This window comes from Tamandua tetradactyla, chromosome 3 (assembly GCF_023851605.1).
Source record: "Tamandua tetradactyla isolate mTamTet1 chromosome 3, mTamTet1.pri, whole genome shotgun sequence".
Classification (NCBI taxonomy): Eukaryota; Metazoa; Chordata; class Mammalia; order Pilosa; family Myrmecophagidae; genus Tamandua; species Tamandua tetradactyla.
The window spans coordinates 38360189-38386269 of NC_135329.1; the positions used below are offsets into that span (position 1 = coordinate 38360189).

General features: G+C 34.5%; 1 protein-coding gene across 1 annotated transcript in view; it reads left to right on the plus strand.

The window, feature by feature from the left end:
- Nucleotides 1-26081, plus strand: part of CSMD1 (CUB and Sushi multiple domains 1) — a 519811-nt gene that overhangs the window by 152443 nt on the left and 341287 nt on the right. Inside the window, 1 exon segment of the mRNA XM_077151716.1 lies at nt 8347-8549. Within this exon segment, the coding sequence (XP_077007831.1) occupies nt 8347-8549 (203 nt within the window).

Genomic DNA, 26081 nt, shown 5'->3' on the forward strand with positions numbered 1-26081 from the left:
TAACTGATATACTATAAAGCAGTTACCTGAGTCAAATTTAATTACAAGTCTAATCACAAGACAGTGTAGTAAATTAGCCACATTCAGGTTATCAGTAAACATTTTTCTAAGAAATTCAGTATACTTCATTACTGAGCAAAGTTATAATTTCTATAATATAAAGTGACATTATATACAACTTCAGCAAACAGCATTCAAGGCTATGTTTTGCACAGTAACATGTGTATGTTGTTACTTATTTTCCATTGCTTTTCTTTGTTTAATAAAAGTAACAACATTATAAACATTTTTGGCAAATGGCATTAAAGGCTATGTTTTACACAGTAGCGTGTGCATTTTGTTACTTATTTTTCATTGCTTTTCTGCAAATGTAATTGTCTGGAAATCACACTTTGAAAGTTTTTCCCTTCATAATTGTTCCCAGGAAATTGTATTTGGTAGTATAGTTGAATGAAATTATTTTTTAAAGGTTCATGCAGTATTAAAAACATTAGCAGCATATAAAAATGTATCACGATTATCAAAATTGTTCTTATGCAGACTTCTAAAGAAAATGAAATTTTGGTTAGTCATTATAATCTCTTCTTTATATGCCCTTGATTGTTTTTTCGGTCGTGTTCGGACTGTAGAGGTAAAATGAGATCAGGCTAGAACATCCAAGAATATGAGAATCTATTTCTGACCAGCTTTCACTTCATTAGGCATGTATCTCAAATCTCTATGCTGAGTCTTACTAAACACGGTTGGACCATCAATTGGACTATTTTTCCTGACATGATAGACAGACTTGCAGGCTTGTATTAAAACATGTCAAATTCTTCCTTTCCTAATAAGATCACAAATGGATCTCCCATATCTTTTTGTAAATAATGTGAGGAAAGAAAACAGTCAAGAGAAATTCAGCCATCAAAAGAAAGGAGAGCAGTGGAACTGGAGTTTGCCCCCAATGTCAAGGGGTACTACTCCAGACATCTTGAGGTCAGGGTCCTGGGATCAGCTTATCTTACCAACTATTGAGGATAGAATTAGTTAGAAGGAAGAAAATTGCAGGCACACCTCACTTTGCAAGGTTCTAATAGCCACAGTTTCATTTACCACAGTTTCATTAAATAGTTTGTCTTCCAACAAGGTTATTCAAATTCCGGTGACCTTGATATATTAAATCTGAGTAGCGTGTAGAGGACAAACTTCACTGCTGCCCTTCAATCCACAAATCACTGTGTAAATAATAGATGTGCATTATGATCAGTGACCAATCACATCGCTTCTTTCAAATTCTGTCTGTGATTGGTCACTGCACATCTTAATCAGTTCATGCACAGGTAGAAAAATCTATAGTTGCTTTGCCTCTTTTTCTCCTGATAAACTCATCTGACATTTTACAAGAATGGACACTCAAAAGAGAAAATTGGCCAGCAAAGATGAAAGCTCAACCAATGGAGATCCAGTCTCCTTATTACTTGGAGAATTAATTCAAGCTCCTTGGTATGGGTTCAAGGTTACCTATTTTCCCTTAATTTGAAATAATATAAAAGTATCTCTAAATTTAAAGAAGCACCCACAGAGTAGTTTTCTTTAATCCTAGAGAGCAAAGAAAACTACAGTTGAATATCTGCTAAAATATTTGCATAGTTTTCTATGCAAATACAAATATACGATATTTAGTTTACTTGGTTGTTTGCTTCTATAGTAATCTGTTTAATAATTTTACAAATATAGCATCACACCATGGATGCTATTTTACAATTTCCTTTTTTAGTTAATAAATTTGGTCAAGTTTTTATGTTCATATTTGCAATTCCACCCCATTCTATTTAGTGATTGAATAATATTCCATTACCTGAATGTTCCATAATTTATTTAAACTCCACCCTATTATGATATTCAGATTGTTTTCAATTTTTTATTGTTACTAGCAGTGCTGCTATCTTCCTAATATATCACATAGAGGATACTTTTCATGATGAATTTCTGGAGCTGGACTTGCTGTGTATGCAAATTTAAATTTTTATAGCCATATCAAATTGCTTCTTAAAAGAGTAAATATGGTTACAAGTGGTATATGAAAGGGTATCTCTATTTTCTCACTGAAGCTGAACAAAGTCTCTTTAATCTTTACCTATCTGGTATTTGTTTTATTTGTCTGTAAACCTATTGACAGTGTTATAAATGTATATGTTTAGTCACATTTATGTCCTTTCTTCTCTTGGTATTTTGCCTCTTCCCTACATCCCCATTTGCATTACTCGCATTTCCCTTCCTTATTTCTCTCTGTCCATGAGGCAGAATTATACACGCACTCTTCTGTGTTCACCTGATGCTTTATTCGTATTTTAGAACTTGTGTGTTTTGCAATATTTTTCTTAAAATGCCTCTATCTGATACAACTGTGAATTCCTTAGTGATGATACTATAGCTTATTCATTTTTTTAACCACCCTTATTTAGTGGCAGACTAGCTGCGTATTGCTTCCAATAATATATGTATTTTTTAATGAAAAATAACTGTTGCTTTATGTGTATTTAAATTCTGTTACATCCCATTTTTTTGTTGGGGTCTGGGGACATTTTCTCAAGACGGTAAAACTCACAGAACCACAGTGTGGGTTTGTTTTACCATGTAAGTTTCTCATTGATATGTTCCATCAGTGCATAAAATTTCACAAGTTATATGTGTACAGCTGTGTTCACCAAAAGAACATAACTGGGTAACCGGCACCCAGTTGTAGAAACCAAATGTTATCTGGACCCAGGATGCACTCTTAGAGCTAAATTCCAGTCATCCACTCTCAAGGATAATCACTACTCTCAATTCAGATTTATTTTGCCTAATCTGAGCTTTATATGCAATAGAGCTAATGCAAGTAGTTTTGTGTCTAACTTGATTTCCTCAGCCTTTGCTATCATTCATATAAACTGTTCCATTTCATTAACACATCATAATTTATCTGCCCCTTCTTAATTTTGGTGTACATTTGGATTATTTTGTTCCAGTTGGAGGTTATTCCAAAAGTTTCTAGGTTGAATATGCTTCCACATTCGTTTGGTGAATGTGTCTATGTTTCTCTCTTGGGTAATATACTAGGACTATAATGGCTGGATGATGTTGAATCAGCAATAAGAGGTATTGTCAATTAGTTTTCCAAAGTGGTTATTCCAGTCTTTTATACCCATCAGAGTATATGTGAAATTTCCATGTGCTCCACCTTCTCAGTTATATTTGGTATTGATTGTTGTTGTTGTTTTTTTTTTAATTGTATCCATTCTAGTGCATGTGTAGTAGTTTTATTTGCATTTCTCTGATGATTAATCAAGGTCAACACATTTTTATATGTTTATTGGCCATTTGAAAATGCTGTTTTCCTTACTGAATTGTCTATTTTTTTCTTGTTGATTTGTATATAGCTTTTACATAACCTGAATCCAATCTTTTACTGGTTAGTTATATATTACTAACTATATGTATATAAATATATATATATAATATATTATACATATATATTGAACATATATATTCTTATACTGTATGATCTGTCTTTTTGATCACGTAATGATGGTTTTAGATGAACATAGCTTCTTAACTTTGAGTCAAATTCATTATATATATATATATATATATATTTTTTTTTTTTTTTGGTATGCTGTGTGGTGGATCCCATTTCATTCTTTTTCTATGTGAGTATCCCTTTATTGCAGCACCATTTATTGAATTTTTTTTGATGGGAGAAGAGAAGTGCATGGACCGGGAATCAAACCCAGGTCTTCTGCATGGCAGGCAAGAATTCTACCACTGAACTACCCTTGCACCCCCTCACATCTTTTTTTATGGTTAAATTTAAAAAAATTATTCTGTATTTGTATTGCATATCACATATAAAGTGGGAAATATCAACCAAAAGAAAGATGGTATAGCTATTAATATTAGAGAAAATGCATGTAAGACAAAAAAACTGCTAATAATAAAAAGTGTCACTTCATACTAATAGGAGAGAGTTCATCAGGAATATATAGAAATTTGTATACAGATAAGAACATAGTTTCAAAAATATATGTCTGCATTAGATGGAGACATTGGTAAATACACAGCACATCTCTTATACCTCTTTATGATTCCTAGATCAAGCAAATAATAAATTAGCAAATTTACAGAAAATTGGAACCACACACTTATTCAGCTTATTTAAAAGACATCTGCAACTATCAGTTAGAAAATGCACATTTTGTTCAAGCAAATATGAAATATTTATGAATATGACTGCATACAAGGAATGAACCACTTCTCAAAAAATACAGAGGATCACTGTTTCACTGTTTTTTTTTAACCTGTATCCTGAACAAAATGGAATGGAAATAAAATCCATGAAAAGAAAGTAAACCACAAGATTTGTTGTTCATACATCAAAAAGAAAATATAATGAAATTTGGATATATTAGGAATACAACAATGGCATTGTTACCAGTCTTCATTCATTTGCTGCATCTAAAACAAATTCAAAAATTCATAACCCTAAATGCATGTTAGAAAATGAAGATAACTTGAAAAAAAAAAAAAGGTTAAATACTCAGCTAATGGAATCGGAACAATAGTGTAAAAGTAAATTCAAAGAAGTAATGGCAAAAAAATAATAATTATAGTAAATAAATTGCTAAAAGAAACAATAAATGAAGCTGAGAAACCCAAAAAGTGATTCTTTAAAGGTGTCATTCAGAAGACGAGTAACTGAAAAGATTTATTAAAATAAATATTGGAAGACCAAATAATAGATATTAGGAAAGAAAATGGAGACATTACCTAATCAGTAGAGATTATTTTCAGAAACTTTAGGAAAATTATAGATTGTGTTATACTCATACATTTGAAAACTCTTCCAGACAATAGAAAAAAATAGGTAATGTTTCAATTTGTTTAAGGAGGCTAAAGTAATCTTCATATCAAAGGACAAGTATAGTACAAGAGGAAATGTAGGACTGAACACTATAATTTCCTTTCATTTATACATTAAGGGAAAACAACTCTGTGATCATCTAAATAGGTCTTGAAAAATAATTTAATAGAATTTAGAATATTTTCATTAGCAATGACATAACAAAGCAAAATATAAAACCTCCTAGCATATTAAGGAGCAGCAGATTGTCTTAACTCAATAGAGTATCAAAAAAATCTTTCAGCAAGACTATAAAATAATATATATATGCAACAGTAAAAAAGACAAGTAACACATTACAAACAATGAGGAAACTTATAATCAGGCAATTGATCCTTCTCTATTCTCCAACTAAAACCTCTGAAGATCTCATCCAATTTCGTGGTTTAAAAATCGTCTATTTGCTGAAGGCATACACATTTATTATCTCCATTTCAGATGTCTCTTCTAAAATCCCGACTCACTCTTACATTTCTACTCAATGTGTGGTGGACATCTTGAAATCAACAAATCTCGATGAACTCTCTTGTCTTCTCCAAACCGTAGTTTTCTTCCACCTGAACCCTTTCTCAGCAAGTTAATGACAACTCTACATTTTTAGTTTCTTAGGCCAAAAACTTAATGGCGCTGAATCCCCTCTTTCTTGCACATGCCTCATCCATTCCTGTTTCTCCTGTCTTCAAAATATACCTGAAATCTGACAACACCCCAACCTCTTAACACCTCTACCATTAGTCTCACCTAAGCAAGATTCTTCTCTTGCCTGAATTACTCAAGAACGTCACTGATTCTACACTTTCCTTCTGCAGTGTGTTTTCAATACAGCAACCAGAGTAAATTTTTAAAGTATAAGCAAGATAACTGTCATACTCAAAACATGCTTTGGTGCATCAACCAGATTACAATCCCAAATCTTAGAATTATCTACCAAGTGCTATATGCTTGGCCCCCTCTTGGCACTTCTCCCCATCCATAACACATTACCTCCCTGATCTCAGTTTTTACTTCTCCTTTATTCTCTCTCTGCCACACTAGGGTCCTGACTGTTCCACACTGTTGAAGGCACATCCCCTACTTAGGTTTTTTTTTTCTTTTCTTTTTATGAAGAAAAGATCAAAACTTCATTGGACTTTGTTATACATCTTAACAGTTTCGTATTGCACTGTTATCTTTTCAAGTTTAGGTCCTTTAGAGGTCATGACCTGACTGGCCCTGCTGTTACAGAAAATGGAGCATGTCCTATCTACTCTACACTGATATTTTTGCTTGGCTTTAACTCTTCTTTCTATCTGGAATACTCTCACCTCATACACAAATACAACAAACTCCCTCCTCTCCTTCAAGTCTTGCGCAAATCTCACCTTCCCAATAAAGCTTATTCTGATGACCCCACTTAATATTCCAATCAACCTGTCTTTTTCCCCAATCTTGGCACCCCTCAATGCTGTTTATTGTGCTTTACGTTTTAAAAATTTTCATTTACTACCTACTAGCATGCAGTATTCTTTATTTATTATAGCTTTTATTGTTGGTCTCCTCCCATTAAAATGTAAACTCCATGAAGTTAGAATACTTGTTTAGTTAAGTGATTATACAAAGTTCCCAGAAGAATTCCTGGTACACAACCAGTGCTCAATATACATTTTTCGAGTGGTTTAGCAGTTTTTAAAGAGGAATGCCTTGTAGACACAAAAAGATGTTTAACCTCACAAATCAGAAAAATACATTTAAACAAGAGTGTGTTATATAACCAATCAAATTTTCTGTTTCTACAACTATTAGAGTCTTAGATTTTCAGGTACTGAGAAAAATATGACAAACAAGAGCATGTATACATTGTTGTGAGACTGCAGGTTGTTCCAATCACATTGAAGAACAACTTGGCAATTCCTTTGTGAAGTCCAGCTTAGGGATGCTTATTGTACCACCATTTGTAATAATTTAAAAAGTTAAAAACACTTTGGTGGAAGACTAGAAAAATCAAATATTTTTCATGCATTTAAAATGAATTAGTAAAAATATACAATTCTTAGCTAGAGAAATCTCACATATTGCTGAATGCAAAAATATGTGATAGAAGCACATACATCCAAAAATGGTACCTAGTATGTAATTATCATTAAGCATGCAAAATAGTACCATATGTTGTTTAAGGAAATATATGTACTCGCACATATGACAAATATTAACATGTAAATGAGAACAGAACACAGCAATTTCAGAATATGTGGTGAGAGCAAGTACAAATGAAATAGTCAAATGGTAGGTGAGTATGACTGTATCTTTAAGATTTCATTTTTTAGAAAGAAAGAATGGTTTTCACAATAAAAACATTAAAATATGAAAAAAAGGGAAAGATCTGAAACCAATAGGACAAAATGTTAATATTGTTGGTGGTAGGTACATAGTGTCTGCTAACTTCTGCACTTTTTTCTATATTCAAAGTGATTTAAATTTAACATTTTAAAAAATGGTACTACATAATTTAAACTTTATGCAGGGTGAAATATTTTATTTAAATATGTAATATGTGCAAATGAAATAATTGCTATTTGTGTATAGTTTTTCATGGGTCAGCGATTTCATTTCCCCTACAGTTAATGTGCAAACATTAAGTAGTAAATGAAAGACTATAAGCCAACACATTCAGAAAATACAACTTTTTTTTGGTATTTTACCTAACTGCTTCATCTCTTTGAATTGGTATAAATAGCATGACATACCTGCTGGAGTCTCTGAATGTGAGCCTCTTCAGACATAGAAATTTTTTAATTACTGTGGAAAATACCTGTAAATCTAATTGATGCATGCTAAAATGTTATCAAGTGGGGGTTTTATATAATGCATCATTACCTCTGGCGGCATTTCAAATAATATTTTTTTCTGGAAATAAAATTTATAGAAAAAGATGTAACGTTAGATCAGGTCATTCCGATACAGGTAGAAAATATGCTTCCAGTGTAAAACTCTTTATCTTTGTGAGCATTTTAATCCTGATATGTATGCTACCACCTAGTGGAGGATTTCGAGAACAACACTGATATATATTGAAAATGTGGCTTCGATTAGCTTAAAGCAAACCTGTATTAAACATGTCTTTGATATCTGTGCCCTAGGATGCTTTTAATTATACGAATGTATGGCAATTTTAAAAGGAGTTGTATTATCCTTAAATGTATAGCTCAGCTATTTCTTTAGGTGACGGAACTAGTTTCAGCTGTATTATAATTTGTACAAGTTAATTAATTTCTATGAGCCTAATTTCATTATCCTTAGTTGTCAGATAATAGTAAGGCACATTTTGATAGGGTTGTGTGAAAATCACATGAACTACTGTACATGAAAACTGCGTGTCTCATAAGCATCAGTACATGGAAAAGTATTATTATGAGTCAGCTTGCCCTGTGTTCTCTTTTTTGCAGCCTTCATTTCATTGTTTTTGACACTGAGATGGCTCATGACATTCTCAAGGTCTGGGATGGCCCAGTGGACAGCAACATCCTGCTCAAGGAGTGGAGTGGCTCTGCCCTCCCTGAGGACATCCACAGCACCTTCAACTCTCTCACCCTGCAGTTCGACAGTGACTTTTTCATCAGCAAGTCAGGCTTTTCCATCCAGTTCTCAAGTAGGTGGAATGGCTTTGTACATATTTATCTTGACATCCTATGTTTACCATGAAGATATCATTTTATTTGTATTTTCAGGCCTCCCCTTAAATGGATGAAATTTTTGTTGAGCATAATTTGAAATGTAAAAAAATATGCACATCAAGAGAGGAGTTTATCTTTTGAAATTCTGTTCATTATCAGAGAGGGATAGGCAATGAATCTCTTTGTTATATATAAAAAAAAAAAAAGAACTACTTTTAAAGTTTCAACCGGTCATTATATACTTAAATGTGGGCCCAAGACAGATGTAGGTCTCTAAATGAATGTCAAGTTTCTCTGATGCTCCTTCAGAGGCACAAACTGCAGGGAGTCTAATTACCCTAGTTAAACTCTCCATAAGATGGACATATTGTGGTGCCTGCCTACCAATCAGACTTGTTTTGATTCTTTGCGCCCCTGCTTAGTAGTGCCCTGTATATTTTTTCGTCTTTTTTTTTTTTTTTTTTTGCATGGGCAGGCACCGGGAATTGAACCTTTTTTTTTTTTTCTTTCTTTTCCTCTTTAAGGGTAAGTTTCATGTAGATTATGTAAGGAAATAATTTACTTAATTTGGAATTATTTAAAAAGGAATTATTATTGGAGAGCCACATTTGCACATTGAAATATTATCTCCTGAAGATAGTGCCTCTCTTTGTTGTCTCTTTTTTTTTTTTTTTGCTGAGCAGGTTCCTGAGAAAGAAGGAGTAAAAATATTTTGTGGCAGTTCAACCTTTTTAGTACCCTTCAAATTGCACTGAGTAGAGGTGTCATATAATTTGGTAGTACATGGGGTCAGCCATAGTTATAAAACAAATGGATTTTGCGCATAAAAATACTCAGACTCAATTTATCTCTTGGCAGGTCACTGGTGATCCGTATTTAGGTTTTACATAAGAAAATTAACTTAGGTCAATTTAATGCTTGAAAAGGTTGCTAATAAAATTGGGGTTATAGTCTTTGCAATATTTTATCTCTAGTTTCAGTGTGCTTTGAGGCAGTAATTTGCAGACGTGTTCATGGAGTAATACCTGTGTGTGGCAGCATTTTTACTCATGTATGTCAAAATATCAAGATAAGTTGACTCCAACTACCCTTGGAAAAAAATCCCTTTTTCTAACATTGTGTTGTTTTGCTCTCTCTTTTTGTTAAGATGAAAGTATCTATTCGCTTATGGAATGGTGGTGACAGTAGATGGTAGATTTGTTGCTTACTGCCTTTAGTTGGCACAATTTTTAAACAATGGACAAGGTTGTGAAGATGAGTTCAAGTTTTTCCTCTGCCCTAATTCTACGCTCTGGTCCTCGCCTTCTTCTCTTTTGTAAAATTCCTATGGAAGTCCAAGAACCTTTTCTTTTTCTGTATTTCACACTGATTCTCTCTTTCCAAGCAAGACATCTTCTCAGTTCTGTTTTTAAAAAATAATAGTTCTCCTTCCTATAATGATTTGAATAACATACATATTTTTCTTCTCCCTATATCAATGAAGTGATATTTTGAAGTTTGGAAAGTGATCATGGGTGCACCAATAAAAGGTCTTAGAGAAAGAAACGTGTTTAACTCTCTTTAACTCAGAATTTTCTAACAGTGCTGGTTTGAACCATATGAAACTGTCATTTTGGGGGGGGGTCAGAATAGTTAAATATTGGCAATTTCATGTAGTTAAATAACACATGGCTATGTCCCTCCCACCCCCGCCAACTAATTAATAAATCCCTGAGTCAAGTAAATACTTTAAGAAATACTATTTTAGGGTGAAAAATGTAACACTGACTCAGACATTTTTGTGATGGGTTTCTGCAATATTGTCTTAAAATTTTACAGCAAGGAAAAAAAAGATATACAAACTTTGAATGGCATATGGAGACAAGCATGGCCAGCTGTGACATAGAAAATTGGGTTCCTATCTTGACATTTAGTAGTTGGGAAATGACCTTATATTTCTGGCCTCATTTTCTTTTTCTTGCAAAGTGAAAACAGTGGACCACTTTCTAAGGACCTTTCAATTTCCAAACTTCTAATCGTAGAGGCTGTGCTGTATGGACTATGCGCTCTGCCTTTAGTTTGGTTCATCCAGTGCAGACCTCTGGTAGGAGAAGAGGGAAGGGGAGGAGAGTAAGATTAGGATATGTATGTCCCTCACTCCATGTCCACTTGTCTCTGCCAGTTTGCCTGGAGTTGGCTGTTTCCTTCAATCAAAGGTCACTCCCTTTCTCAAGGCAGGCAATTCCACGCATCAGGTTTCTGTAATGTTTCTCCAATAACTGCATTTACACCCGTGATTCTTCAAACCCAACCTTTGTAAATAAACTTTCTGAAACATTTATATTGGGTAAATGCTATATATTGCACATTGGATCCTAAATAATCAATTTTTAAAAGAAAATTGGCAAGCATATGAAATGGCCACTAATGTGCTCAAATCTCAGGTTTAAAAAGTCACATTTCTTTGTTTTCTAAGTTATATCCAGTTCAAACCCCATGCATTGAACAAAAGGTTTAATATCTATCTACTGAAAAAGCCTGCTCCCAGTTTTGGATTGCTTAGGAAACCTAGTATGAATTCTGCAAGGTGACCATCAGGAAAGACTTGGTTCTCTCTTTGCGTGAACATTATCTTCACTCTTGTTCTTCCTATATGTGATGGCTCTCATTTGGGTGTCACTGCTCTGGGCAGCCACAGAGATTCATCTCACAATGATTCTTTTTAAGGACCTCCTATTTAAACCTGGACACATTCCTCACTGCACCCAAGGCCAAGATGCCTTATGAAGCACCTTCCTATGGATCAATCTGATCACCCTTCATTTCTCCACCAAATGAAGATTGCCACTCCTGGGACACCAGTAGGAGTGAGACATCAGAAACTGATGAAAAAAAAAAAAAAATGACTCCTATGTCTTAGAGTAATTAAGTTGTTGCGATTATCCAGGACTTCCCTGCTTTTAGAAAAGAAAGTTCCTGGAAACCTCTTAGCTCTGTTTATAAAACTGACAGCCCTATGTCCCAGGAACTTCCCTCCCCATCAGTGCCAGGGAAACTGGGAAGTGCTACCTACACCATGAGGAACTGGCCACTCTCCACTCTTTCAATTTCTGGGGCCTTCTTTTCCGCTGTGGAGAATCCAGCTCTGACTCATCCCAGACTCTTTCCAAAAGGAACCCCTGTTTTATAAATGACAAAAAAGCCTTAGCTATACTTCCATAGGTAAAAGGAATGAAAAGTGCCATTTATTTGACTTTTTTGAACCTAGGGCAAAAACTAAGAAGCACTTTATCTATAAATCAAATTGTGCTTATCATTCATAAGCCATGCTAATATTAGAGTTTAAAATATTTGAAATGGGAACTAAAAGAAATGTTTCTTCATCTAATTGACACTTCGAATATGGTCATTGTTACAAAACAAAATGACATTTATTCAATAGTACTAAAATGGAATTTTCTTGGTAAGCCATTTTAACTTTAGGATTTAACTGAGGATCATAGGTATGATTGATTTATTGTAGGGAAAATACTTACCGAAACATTTTGTTATCTTAGAGACATTTGATTTATCAGCTCTTTCTCAATCAGTTTGAGAATAACTTTGAAGCCTAACAATTTAAAATTAATGAAGCTCTGCCCCTCCATCACATACTTTTATGCATAATAAAAATTATGTTTAATTTTTACTATTCACTCATTATTTTTATCTTATTTAAATAGTTTCATATCCCCTGATTATACGATGACTATTTCCCTATTCTTGAGATCTTTGTTATCCTATTCTCATTTTTTATATTTACTTTTATTAGAGAAATTTTAGGTTTATAGAGAAGTCATGTATAGAATAGACAAAATAAAGTAAAGAGTTCCTATATGCAACCTTATTATCAATACCTTGCATTAGTGTGGTGTTCTAGTTTGCTAGCTGCCAGAATGCAACTCACCAGAGGCGGATTGGCTTTTAATAAAAGGGGATTTATTTTGTTGGTTTTTCAGAGGAAAGGCAGCTAACTTTCCACTGAGGTTCTTTCTTACGTGGAAGGCACAGGATGGTCTCTGCTGGCCTTCTCTCCAGGCCCCTGGGTTCCAACAACTTTCCCCGGGGTGACTTCTTTCTGCATCTCCAAAGACCTGGGCTGAGCTGCAAGTGCTGAGATGAGGAATGCCGAGCTGCTTGGCTGTGCTACATTGCATTCTCTCATTTAAGCACCAGCCAATTAAGTCAAACGTCACTCATTGCAGCAGACACGCCTCCTAGCTGACTGCAGATGTAATTGGCAACATATGAGGTTCACATACCGTTGGCTTATGTCCGCAGCAACAAGACTAGGTATGCTCACCTGGCCAAGTTGACAACTGAATCTAACTAACACATGTGGTATGTGTTAAAATTCATGAAAGAACACTTCTATAATTGTATTATTAACTATGGCCCATTGTTTTCAATAGGGTTCATTATTTGGGTTATACGGTACTATGTTTTTGTTTTTTTAAATTTTTATTCTAATAACACATAAAAACTAAAATTTCCCCTTTTAACCACTTCATATATATAATTCAGCTCTGTTAATTACATTCACAATGATGTGCTACCATCACCAAATCTATTACCAAAACTTTGCCATCAACCCAAATAAACACTCTGTACATCTCAGGAATTACTTCCCCATTCCCTCTCCCCAACCCGGCCTCTGGTAACTGATATTTCTGATTTTGACTCTGTGAGTGATTTAGTTTGCTAATGCTGTCAGAATGCAATATGCCAGAAATGGGATGGCTTTTATAAAGGAGATTTATTAGGTTACGCCTTTGCAGTTCTAAAGCCATAAAAATGTCCAAACTATGACATTTAGAAAAAGACATCTTGAATCAAGAAAGGCCAAAGCTGTCTGCAACACCTTGTCAGTTGGAAAGGCGTGGCTGGTGACTGCTGGGCCTTTGGCTTCTGGTTTCAAACAGCTTCCCCAGGGGTGTTTTCTTTCTGCATCTCCAAATGTCTCTGGCTATGTTGGCTCTGAGCTTTTTCCAAATGGTTTCTTCTTAAAGGACTCCAGTAAGCAGATTAAGAACTATCTTGACTGGGCAGAGATACATTTCTATATAAAGATACATATGAAGACATTTCCTTTTCTTCCACAAATAATCCATTCCCTTCCCCCATGCCTCCTGCCTGTTGGCATTTAGTTTTGGCCTAATGCCTTTGTTACATTCAATGGCAGCATATTACAGTGCTCATCTCAGTTTTGACTAGCTTTTTACAATAGCTTCCTAACCAGTTTCCTTGCTCACCCTCTATTTGACTGAGCAGAGGAACCAAGATAACACTTTTACAAAGAAACACACACTTCTCTACTGGTCAGAACTCTCCACTCTTCCTATCTCTGCTACAAAGTCTTGTTATTTTCTCCTTGGCTAAAAGAATAAAGGGGATAAAAACCTGTACACAAACGTGCCCTTAATTCCATTTTCAATATTATCATCAATCACCATCCTCCAGGCTGAAGAAACCTATGCATTGTACAATCTAGCAGTGCTCTATTCCTTGGTTTTCTCTGTATATGCTGTGTATCTACATGTTACGTACTGGTATTGGTCTGAAATTCCCTTTCTTCTTGGTTTGCTATATGTATTCCTGAGTGTTCATCACTGCTGCTATCTGGATAGCAGAATCAATGAATATTGCCCCTTAAGCTCCCCAAATTCAGTGCTCATACTCCTGTTATAGTGTTCACCCCATCATGTGTTAATATTGTATATAAAATCTGCTAGTTTAAATTATTGAGGGTAAAATGTCATTGAATGTATAGAGCATGATCCATAATCAGTGGTCAGAAGGTATTTGCTGGTTGCGTATCCTTAAAAAATTTTCCATTTGTGCTTGTGTTGAAAATATTAGGATGACTTTGTGACTGTGTGCCAGACACCATCTCTTCTCTCCATTAACTGAAGTGTTTTGTAATGGAGTCTAGCTCAATTAAAAATTTTTAGCCATAAAGGCTTTAATCATAAATATTTAAATGTTAATTTTAATAATGAAGATTCTTTCACATCTGGATTATATTCTGTCTAGTACTGAAAAATAATTACGAGTAAATGGTCTTTGCATAGTTTTTATTATCAGAAATGATGACACTAGCACCTTTATTTCGATTAGTAAAGAACACGTTATGCAGATTTAATAAAAGGTATGAGTTCACTTTTGAACTTTTATGTTTTATAATTCTTAATACGTTTATTTGTTCTTGACTACTTAATTTTGTGATACCAGTTAAAAACCAGGCATAATGTTTTCATTCTGTGAAATTCAAAATCCATCTTTGTAAAACAAGCACAGTATAATCTATCTTCTAGTAAATTTCCCCCTTCAATGAATAATGATAATATTTTTTCTTGCTTTAAAGTAATGTCTGGACAGGAACGACTGTTTACTCAGAGTACAGAAATTGTTATTACGTATCCTCAATGTTGTATGTCCATGTGTGTGTTTAGTAACCATTCATGGAATAGAATATATATCACACTCTTTCCTATATGTGTATTTGCCTACTAGAAAAATGTATTGCCGATACTCACAAAACATTCAAACCCCATTAAAGTCTATTGTCTTGCCAACTCTGTACAGCCTGTAAAACATGAGGACGTGAACTGACTAGAGCAATAATGTTCATTGTAATCAGCCTAACATTTTTCATTAAAACTTAATTACCATTTAATCATGCATAAAATGAAAGAAAATGGAGCTCAGCACACACAACTGACCTTTACTCTAGGGGTTAAATACCCCTCATCTGAGGTGACGCAGTCTGAACTGCCAGCTATCCCACTATTGGGGAAAAAGACATGCTTTTCTTATTGAGCTCTGGAATCATTTTGCATTCTCGGAATTCGTAAGATTGATTTCTCCATAAATAATGGTAATAACTCTATAGCTGCATGACATCTTTCCCTAATTTACTTTATTGAAAGATAATTTAATAGGTATGTTTTCATGTAAAAAAAAAAAAATCATTTGTTGTTTATGACAGAGGCCTTTGAAGCTACCAATTGCCAACAGGGTGGGAATTTTTATGAGAGAGCCAGCCGTAAACCTGTGGTTTATGGGCAAAGTTTCTATGCAGGGGTGGTGCATGGCAATTGCTTCTGTAACTATTGTTTTCCTATTACTCTCTCCCTGCATTTCCCCTCAGGGGACTGCTAGAGAACTGACCACAATTTGTTTATAGTTGTCCACTTACACGCTTAGATTGTGAGCAGCTCAAGGCCAAAGAGAATATTATTCAGCTTTGATGGCCAGCACCAAATACAAAGAATATTTGGTGAATTGATTGAGAGTAAGACAACTGGCTTAGTAATAGTTCTGAGTCTTGTATTCAGTGGAATGTTGGAATTTCAGCTTTGATTGGCTATGTTTATTATTAACAAAATTGATTTAATAAAATGAAAAGGAGAAAAACAAAACACAATAAAATAGCATTTTCCTATCTTTTGGGATTTAAAACTCATTACTAAATAAGGTACTAAGAGAACCCTGATGATATTTGTTGTGAAAGAGGACTGCTACTGACTCATTACAAGTGAAAATTGATTAATATTATTTTCTTTTGTGATTTCTTTACATTCTAAAACTGACCTTTACTCATACTCAATGCTCATACTCAACGAGTATAATTATATCCAAAGTTACATAAGTTAATCTGACAGTAATGGTTCATACTTTCAGCTTCTGATATAGTATAGTTAATCGAAATCATTTCTTCTCTCCTAATTTATTTGTAAAACATATGCCCAAAAGGCAAGTAGAAAGAGTGTGGATGACAGGTAATAGTTTCAAATAGTTACTTTCTTCTTCTAAGATTGACTTTTTTTATTTTGCTTTTTTGTATTTTCATTTACAGTTTCTAAAATAGTGATGAAAAATTCCTATTGGCTATTATTAATAAAGGAATAACATGCCCACCAAGGACATTTAGAACTGGGGCCAGGCATATTGTATATATGTTTGTGGGGAGGGGGCTTTTTATTAATTCACCTGACTCTAATGCCGCAACTTAGTGTAATCATTCTTGCCCCTCTCCTTAAAAATATGTAATGACTCCCTATTTTTTAGTGAGGGCAAATAAAAATTATTTAATCAGTATGCGATACTTCTTTCCCTTCATCTTTACCATGGGAATAACCATGGTACATAGATCAAATGATAGTGGGATTATTGAGCTACAAAAGATTATTTTATGTTAATTGTGATAGTTATTAGTGCCTCCCAACACACATTCTCCCTCTATTCTACTCAGGCCTATCTCCATATTTCCTATTCCTGTTTTGCATATGCTTATCTTTGAATGTTTTCTATAGTGTCAGTACTAGCTGGACTATCATCTATACTTATTTTTACGTGAATATAAATTCTATTTATGTTAAAGCTCATCAAGGCATCTCTGTGAGCAATCACAACCTACCCTTCCCGAAGGTTTTGGATGCAAAATTTCCCTAGGAGTCTCGTAAGGGTTTAAACAGAGGTGTGTGTCATAATTTTAAGAACAGAGAAAGGATCCCAAAATTAATAGAGTGAATTATCGCCACGCCTTTTAAAACATGCCATTCAAAGTGAATTTTCTCAGTAATGAGAGCATAAAATATGAGTCACTGTGACAAAAATTGTAATTAACATTCGGACCCTACCCTATCCAAGCTTATGGGTAACTTGGCCTCATAATGTGTATGATGACATCACTATTTCAAAGCTTATATTAATAAATTAACCATTCATTCATCCACTCATTCAATCAACAAACACTTAAGCCCTTCCTGTTAATTTCCTGGCATAGTATTAGTGTAGGAGATTCACTGGTGTAGAAGGCCAAAATTTCCTGTGCCCTCATAAAAGTTATAAACTGATGGGAACGACAAAGAAGTTATTTAGATCAGATGCAATCATAGCTCCTTTTAATAATACCTCGTTCTCTCTCTGCATTTGCACTGTCTGCCTGACTACCCACTCCACTTATTAAAGACCTTGTCCAGGTCCGCTGCAGCCTCTCCCAGTGTCCGTCGCATTCACTTGCATGGCCCTCAGACTGTGATGCTCGGGTCATCCCCACTGATCTCCACTCTACTCCTGCCAGCAACTTTCATGGATATACATTGGGCCATGCTTCACCTACAATTCTGAAAAAATTAAATAAAAAAAAATGTTACTCTTTCTGTACATCTCCTTGTCTTCCCATCTCTACTTTTTCACTTTCTGACAGTTCTTTGCTCTCACTGGGGCATCCGAGCCATTGCTTTTCTCTTCCCTATTTGTCTCGCTTAAATTCATTGTAATTCCTCTTTATCAGCAGCAATTTCATCATTAAAACCTGGGCTCTTACCAATCTGCTGAATTTCCTTCTTTGGCTTCTGTCATCTGGCCCATTCCTCTTAGCCATGCCCGCACCTAGACTGCTGAATGTTGCTGAACAAAATCAGTCTAGCAGATCTGTTCCTCTACAGATTTATGGTCACCAATCTCAACATTCTTCAGTTACTGTAACATATCTTTACAGTGAGCCCTTGCTCCCATCCATCATATCATTTTCAAATCTTCACACTTTCCTCAAATCTTGCAACCCATCATCTCGTCTTCCAAACATGGTGGATGATCTTGAATCACAAAAGGCAAAGCTATCACAAGAGCATTCCTTTCATTTTCTTCCAACAGACATGCATGCTATCTACAATTATTTATGTGTTCACTTTGTTTCCTGGAAATATTTTCCCTTTCTCCCAAGAAAGGCTCATTAATACTTTTATAGATATTCCAAATGTCTACCTCAGGGACTTCATTGTTTAATAACTCTTTCTTTCCTATATTTTCATTTTTCCACTTTCATTGACTCCTTTATATTTGTATTTAAATATGCTCGTTACTTATGTTTTAAAATAAATGAAAGTAACATTTTCAATATCTCCCTTTGAGTATATCTAGTACCTTTTCTCTCTTTAGTGCAAAGCAGTATTATGTATTCTCTGCTCGCTGCATACAGATCCTCACTACCAATTCATTTCTGAGCATATTTGCTTTCATTTCTATCCTCATCACTCCATTCTAGCCACTGCCAAAAATAACCTGAGTCTTTCACCTGAAATGCATGTTTTTGTGGTTCTCTAAAATAGCCCTTTACAGATATGTAACGCTGCTGGCTCTTACAGTCTTGTTGAAATATTTTTTTCTCTTGATTTTCATGATCAGCTCTCAGTTCTTCTTCTACTTCATGACCTCTCTTTCACACAGTCTTGCCATCCTCTACCTGCACTTTAAATGCAGATTTCCTTGGTACTTGTTCTTAGACATCTGGCCTTCTTTCTATGCATACTTTCTTTGAGTAATTTTATTTTCTCCTGAGAGTTGGTCTAAGATCTATAAAATAGTAACCCCAAAAATCTCTACTTCCATAATTTCAAACCATCTTGTGAACAATTAAGATACCCATTAGGTAAGTACATTAGGAGATAGTTGCAGACATCTAAAAACAAATGAACAAAACTGTGCCATTAACATATTAATTTACCATGTTATCTGATGTAATCTCCACAAAGATTGATAGATTAATCTTACTTGTCATTCCTCTTCATCACACAGGCCACTACATCATCCAACTCTATACCCAAACCTGACTGTAGCCTAAAGTAAGTGATTATATTGAATGTATTATTCAATTGCATATGGATAAATAGCCTACATGGAGAGGTGATTGTATTGAATGTTTATTCAAGAAAAGTCACCTTGGTTGAGTATAAATCTAAACTAAGCCCTTGATTTCTAAATCATCTCTAATTTCTAATTTATATAAGAATAAAATCCTAACTCTGTAACATGGCTTCAAAGTTGGTCAATATCTAAATTGTACCTCCCTCTCCCTTCTTACTCGATTTTTTACTTTTTTTTTTGGTTTTTCAGGGCCTTCACTTGTGCTTTTCCCATTCCCCCTAAATCTCTCTTTCCTCCTTTGTTCCCATCACAGCTACTTCTGTTCATCTTACAAGTTGCAGTTAAACATCCCTCCATTTAGGAGACCTCTGAAGTCTGACACTAAATAGCAATCCTTTTTACATGTTTTTGCACTTCCCATCTCATATTCACAACCTATAATTATTATCTATTTACTTTGTGGTTGTTACAGAATACCCCAGTAAGCAGAGGTCATAGATATTTATACTTAATAGAGTATTTATTGTCTCTGCTTCACATTTGGCATTGTTCTGCCTTTCTTTGTTTTCTTATTGCTTTTGTATGCCTCTGTTTATTTTCTATTTATTGTTTTTAGTTCTTGGTTTTAGTAAAACTGTAAATTCCTTAAATTAAATCATAATTATTTTGTTAAATCTCTGCTCAACTATTCACAGTCCTTAGTATATCTCCAGTTCTGAAAACAACCATTCAGTAGATGTTTGTTGATTTAAAGCTTAAGGGTGACTTAAAAGATGTTTTCACCCAATAACTCAAATTCCCCTAACATCATAGGGGATGTTACCCAGAAATTAACAATATACCACTTGGAACAAGAGTTTATATATAGAGAGAAAATGAGTAAAAATATAAATATATCTATTTTTTTCTCTATACCTATGTATATGTGTATATGTATATGTGTGTGTCTATATAGATATATATAATCTTGAGCATAATACAAATCATTTGAATTATCCCAAAATGGATAAACATATAGCAAAAAAAAAAAAACCTCACATATATATGTAATTTTTAGAATAGTTAAATAGGGACATTACACTGTTTTTCAGTACATGAGAATGCACCTGGCCTGGGGCTTAGACCCATCCTTGTCAGCTGTGTAAATTTAAGTACATTTGCTAAATGAATGTGTTTGTTAAATTAGAGCATAATACTCCTTTAACTATTTCACAGGTTATTATGCACCCAAAGGACAATGAATGCAAAAGCAATTTGATTTATAAATTTTCTCCATATTTAAAGGCTTTTATTATTTATTCTCAGTGTTAGTATGGTGATGACTAAAGGGAAGCATTATGAAAAAAATGATTCAAATTGTTATCCTCAGATTAGATTTTTCCCTCTTTTTGGCCTCCTGAGTCACACCACTCAGTGCAGACTGACAGTGAGGTTCTCCTGACATTCCTTTGCAGGAAGGTATGTAGATAATGTAGTTTTGATTTACAAACAGGAAAATAAAGTAAACAAATAAATATTACTTTATCATGTTAATATTATATTGATCTTAACTTACTACAGCTACCTGAAGTTTCCATAACATATTGAGTTTTATAAGCATGCATTTGTTATTAATAAAGAATAGATGAATTTGCAGAACTTTTAATGAGAAATCTGATAGTAATTATTTCTTCTTAAAGTCTGTTGTAAATGTGTTGATTTTTATTGTCTGTACCTACAGGGAAACTGAGCATCAATATAAACACAATTACTGCAATGAATAAATATTTAAAAAATGATATGGGGGTCAGCTTGAAGTTTTTATTTAGTTTTGATTTTAGATATAATGAAATTAAAATCTCTCTGAATAATTAAGCCAAAGATGTTTCGTGACAATGTACAAAACAATCAGAATTTCATAATGCATTCTATTAATGTTACTTTTAGATATCAAGTATTTTAAAAGTAACTTTAGATAGTATAATATTAAGATTTAAAGACAAACCTAGTTTTCCCATAGATATCTATATTTAACATGATGAGAAAGCAAAATTGCTAATTAGTTATTTTTGTCTCAGAGCATTTTATTTCTTTTATAAAAGAAATTCACAATGCAATCTTAAAATCTAATTAAGATAAGTGATTTAAGCACTGTTGTAAACACGATTAATATCTTATATTTGATATCCTTTACAAATATTTGAAATGCATTCTTTTACACAGTCTAATTTGAATGAAATCTTATGTATCACTAAAAAAATATTAGTTTCAGAAATAAAATAGAAATGTTGCAGTCTTTGGTGGCAAGAAATAGAAAAATAACGTGTCTTGTAGTTGTTGCCTAAGTTGAACATTTACTATAAATGACTAACATTCTCTTTTCAAAATTTGATTGTGAGTCTCTTTGGATTTGAGATAAACAGACATCCAATGCTATAATATATAATTAGGCTAATTAGAATCCAACTAAAAAACTTTATTTAGCACGAGCAAAACCATTAAGTACAATTGTTACAAAAAGTGACACCTGAATTCAAGATGGAACTTGGTGTGTTGGGCAGGTGATCTATTGCCTGGTTTAATAGCTGTAATATTAATAACAGTTTTTGAATTATTGTATTTTGATTTAATTAGAATGAAACATTTTCAAAGACTTCAGACTAGGTTTTGCTCATAATGAAATTCGCATTCCTTATTGTGTAAAATCAGTGATTGATTTATTTCTGTTGCATGTTGAAGCTTTTTAAAAAAATGTATTTAGACTTATATTTATACAGGATGACATGTTTTCACAGATATTAAATCTTGTTAAAAATCAATACCATAAAAATAAATTTTTTATTTTTGAGAAATTATTACAAAGAACGAGAGGCAGATCATGTAGAACATTTAACATTTTATTGCAATAATGCCAGTATATCTATCTACACGTATGTTTTAAACACTGACAAACAAATCTCACATGTTTTCAAACACTTAACAAGTCTATCCAGGAATCCTTGTCCTTCAATTTGTATTTCTTCTCTTCTGGCCCACAGTAACCACATTAATAGAGCCTCTTGAGTAGATATTAACTACATTAACTGGAAAGGACTTTTTAAATTTAAATTGGTGCTGGGTCAGTACATGTACGTTCGCACTATCCTAGACAAAGTTGGTTATGTGATCACCCTAATTATAACAAGATTCCATTTTCTCCCATTTTCACATTTATGTACTTATCACAATTTCCTGTTTCCACCAAATGTCCTTACATCAATAATTTTATATAAATGATATTTCTTGCCAAATTCTGGCTAGTTTCTCTTTCTAGAAAACATTTGTAAGTCAGTAACCATGACTGGCATTTCATTATTGTAATATCATAAAAATCATCAGAATGTCAAAGGAATAACTCTTGCAAATATTCTTAGCTTTGGTTCTTACATTAGCTTTTTGTGGTAGCCTCTATACCATTTTGCAGGTGGGAACATTGGAGTGCGAAACACTACGTAATTTCCCTAGGGGACGTGAGTCTCTGGGAGAGAGACAGTGACCACAGATAAGCAAGGCTGTAAAGGCAGTCAGGCCAGACCACGCCAGAAAATGTTTTTCAGTTTATACCATTTTCATTGGAGAGCTCTTCGGGGGTTTTGATCAGGGACCCAGCATGATTATATTTACATTTTATGAAAGAGTATTTAATTGAATTCATCATCCAAAAGGCAAAGAGGCCATGTGGAAAACTATTGCAATAATTCAGAGCAGAGATAAAGAAGGTCATAACTAAAGTAATAGTAATGGAAATAGAGAGGAAGTGATGGACATGAAAGGTGCCAAGAAGACAGGAGTTCCAGGACTGGTAACAATACTAGAATTTAAACTCTTCAATAAATACTTGCCAATTGCTAACTTATTGATTAATAACAATATGGTTAAAGGCAAAAGATAAAGGAGGAGTCTAGAAAGAGTCCAGGCATTCTGATCTAGTTGCTGGTTACTGTGATACTGCTAAGTACTAAGGGGAAACTTGAAAAGAAAAGGTAAGATGATCCATGCTCTGTATTTTGAGTGTGATACGTATGTTGTGTGTCCAAGTATAATTTAGGCAATTGTAAGTCAATATGTTTCTTGGGAAAGGTCCTGAAGGGAGTTAAGAATCCATAAGTCATCGGCAAGTGATATATTTTGTAACTATGAAGATTCACACATTCCACTAAGATTACTGGTCCATTTGCCAATTCCTTAACTTCTCAGAATCTTTCAGTAATCTGTGTCTTTGCTTGAGTTAGACTGGAGGTTTAATGATGATTCTTATTAAATGAAGTAACGGTAAAATCTATGGAAAAGTTGGATTTTTTTTACGCTGAAATTTCAGTAAGTGGTGTTTATGTCAATCTCAAGTATAGTGAGCTATGATTTAAATGCGTTTCATTGTCAGTACCCTTAGACCCAAGGAGGGGAGACCCTCCCCTGTGCTCCCAGCTCAGAAGCCCTGCTTTGGTTGTTCTTCCCACGGGAATCTGGGCCACCCACACCCATGTTCACCTTGTTTTTAGTCTGTTCTCTGTGTACCTGTTCTAGTTGTCCTTGCTATGACAAATACTATGTAATGGTTGACACAAACAATGCGTATGTATTGTCTCATGGTTTTGGAGGTGGAAGTCCAACATTGAGGTGTCAGCAAGGCCACACTTTCTCCAAAGTCTACAGCATCCTGAGCACACCAGGGACAGCGATCCCCCCCTCACAAGGCAAAATCTCTCTGACTTCTCCTACTTCTGGCTTCTACAAAATACTTTCTCCTCTGGACCTGCTGCAGCAATAGCTCCACATTTTCCAAGTCCTGGGGCAGACACCAAGCTTTCCTCAAACACAGGCATTAGTCCACCCTCTCCAAGCATAAACGCAGTGGCCTCACTCTCCCTGGACTCCAGAACATCAGCCCAGTACTCTCTGAGCACTGGGGTGGCAGCTACACTCTCCCTGAATGCCAGATGAGCTGGCTCTTTTGAAACACCAAGTTGGAAGCCCTTCTCTCGTGGCCTGAGGAGAAATACCTTCTGCCCGGGAGACCTCTACTTCCATGGCTTTGCCTTGAAGTCATTTTCCCTTCATTTTGTCCTGTCGCTGCCCTTTCAGTCCAGGCCGATGGTACTTGTGTTCATACAAAATTCTCAAAAAACACCTACCAGTTTTCCATAATATTCAAAGGGGTCCTAACTGTCAGACAAAAGGATCTTCCGCAGATCCTTCCTGGATAAAATTGTATCTCCAATCCTAACTCCCTCTGAGATGGCTGACTGTATCCATGAGCTATCCACCTCATCTCCTAAGCGAAGGGTTGCTCAGCCATACCTTGTTTAGAAAAGAATTGTTCAGCCACACTTGCTTTAGTAAAGCATTGTTCAGCTACATCCTGATACTGAGCTCTGAGAAAATTCAACTCTTAGGATCTCAGAAAGGTCTCTGACAGTGACATTTCTGGCCCCTTTTGGAGAGCACACTATCTGGATAGGCTGAGAATTTTCCGAGTCATCAGTTGTGGGTTAGGGTTAGGGTTAGGGGTTCCTTTGTACTTAGCAGCTCATTTCTGAAATTATTTTGTTCTTCTCACACATAAGCAGCAAAAAGAAACAAGAATGTGCCTTCCATATTTTGCTTGGGAATCCTCTCAGCTAAATATCCAAGTTCATCACTTATAAATTGCACTTTTAGTCCACAGTAGGACATGCTTTAGTCAATTCTCTGCTGCTTTATCACACGAGTTGTCTTTCCTCTAGTTTCCAATAACACATTCACCATTTCCTTCTAAATCCTCACCAGAGGGGCCTTTAATGTCCGTACATTAGCAGAAGTCTTTGCAGAGATAATTTGTGCATTTTCTATAAAGTCCTTGGAAGTTCCTCCAGTCTATAACAGATTTTCTATATCGTTATGAAGATATATTTGAAAAGGGAGAAATATAAAGCATATTTTAACTGTTAGCTTGTTTTATAACTTTTAAATATGGAGATATATTGTATGTGGGCTTCAGTGCATACTCCTTTCCTAGATCTTGCAAATATTAGGGACAGGCAGAGTCATAACATATATATTGAGCCAGTTTCTCACTGAAATTTGTGCTGCTTTAAAGCATCTTTTACGTATAGATCTTGCCTGACATTAATATAAAATTGAATGTATAGATAACTAACATCTACAAAAATAATTGATTTTTTTGAGTAACTCCATGATCATGAAACTGTTTTTATTTTATTTGAAACTTTTATTTACAGGAAAATAAATTAGCAACTCTATTTCATGAACTGTCACCGAACTACTATAAACTGAACACCATGTATACAGCTTAAACAAGATGAAAGTATTCTTATTTTCAGAGCTTTCAGTTTACAGGGAAAACCAAAAATAAGTGTAAATGTTGATGAACATAAAAATAGAGTAATTGGTTCTAAATGAAAATTTATAAGTTTAATATACAAGGTTGTGGAGTGACTGGCTTCTTGGGTGACCATGGAAACTTTCAGAGAAGTTGACATTTGTGGGTGACCCAAATAATTAGAATGTCTGGCCTTGGAATAATCAGAAGATCAGGGAAGGGATCATTTCAGGGGAAGGTACAGTAAGTAAAAAGTCCTAAAGTGGAATTGATTGATTTCAAGAAAGAATGAGAAGATCAGTTGGATGACAGGGACAAAGGAGTAATCAGGGCCCAGGTCACACATGGCCACCTAAGTCGGATTGTAGAATTTGGGTTTGATTCTAGGGTGAAAGGAACCCACTAACAGTTTTTAATTAGAGAAATGATAGGAACTGATTTACATTCTTAAAAGATCATCCTTGATATAAAATAGAGAATGGATTGTATTGAGGGATAGACA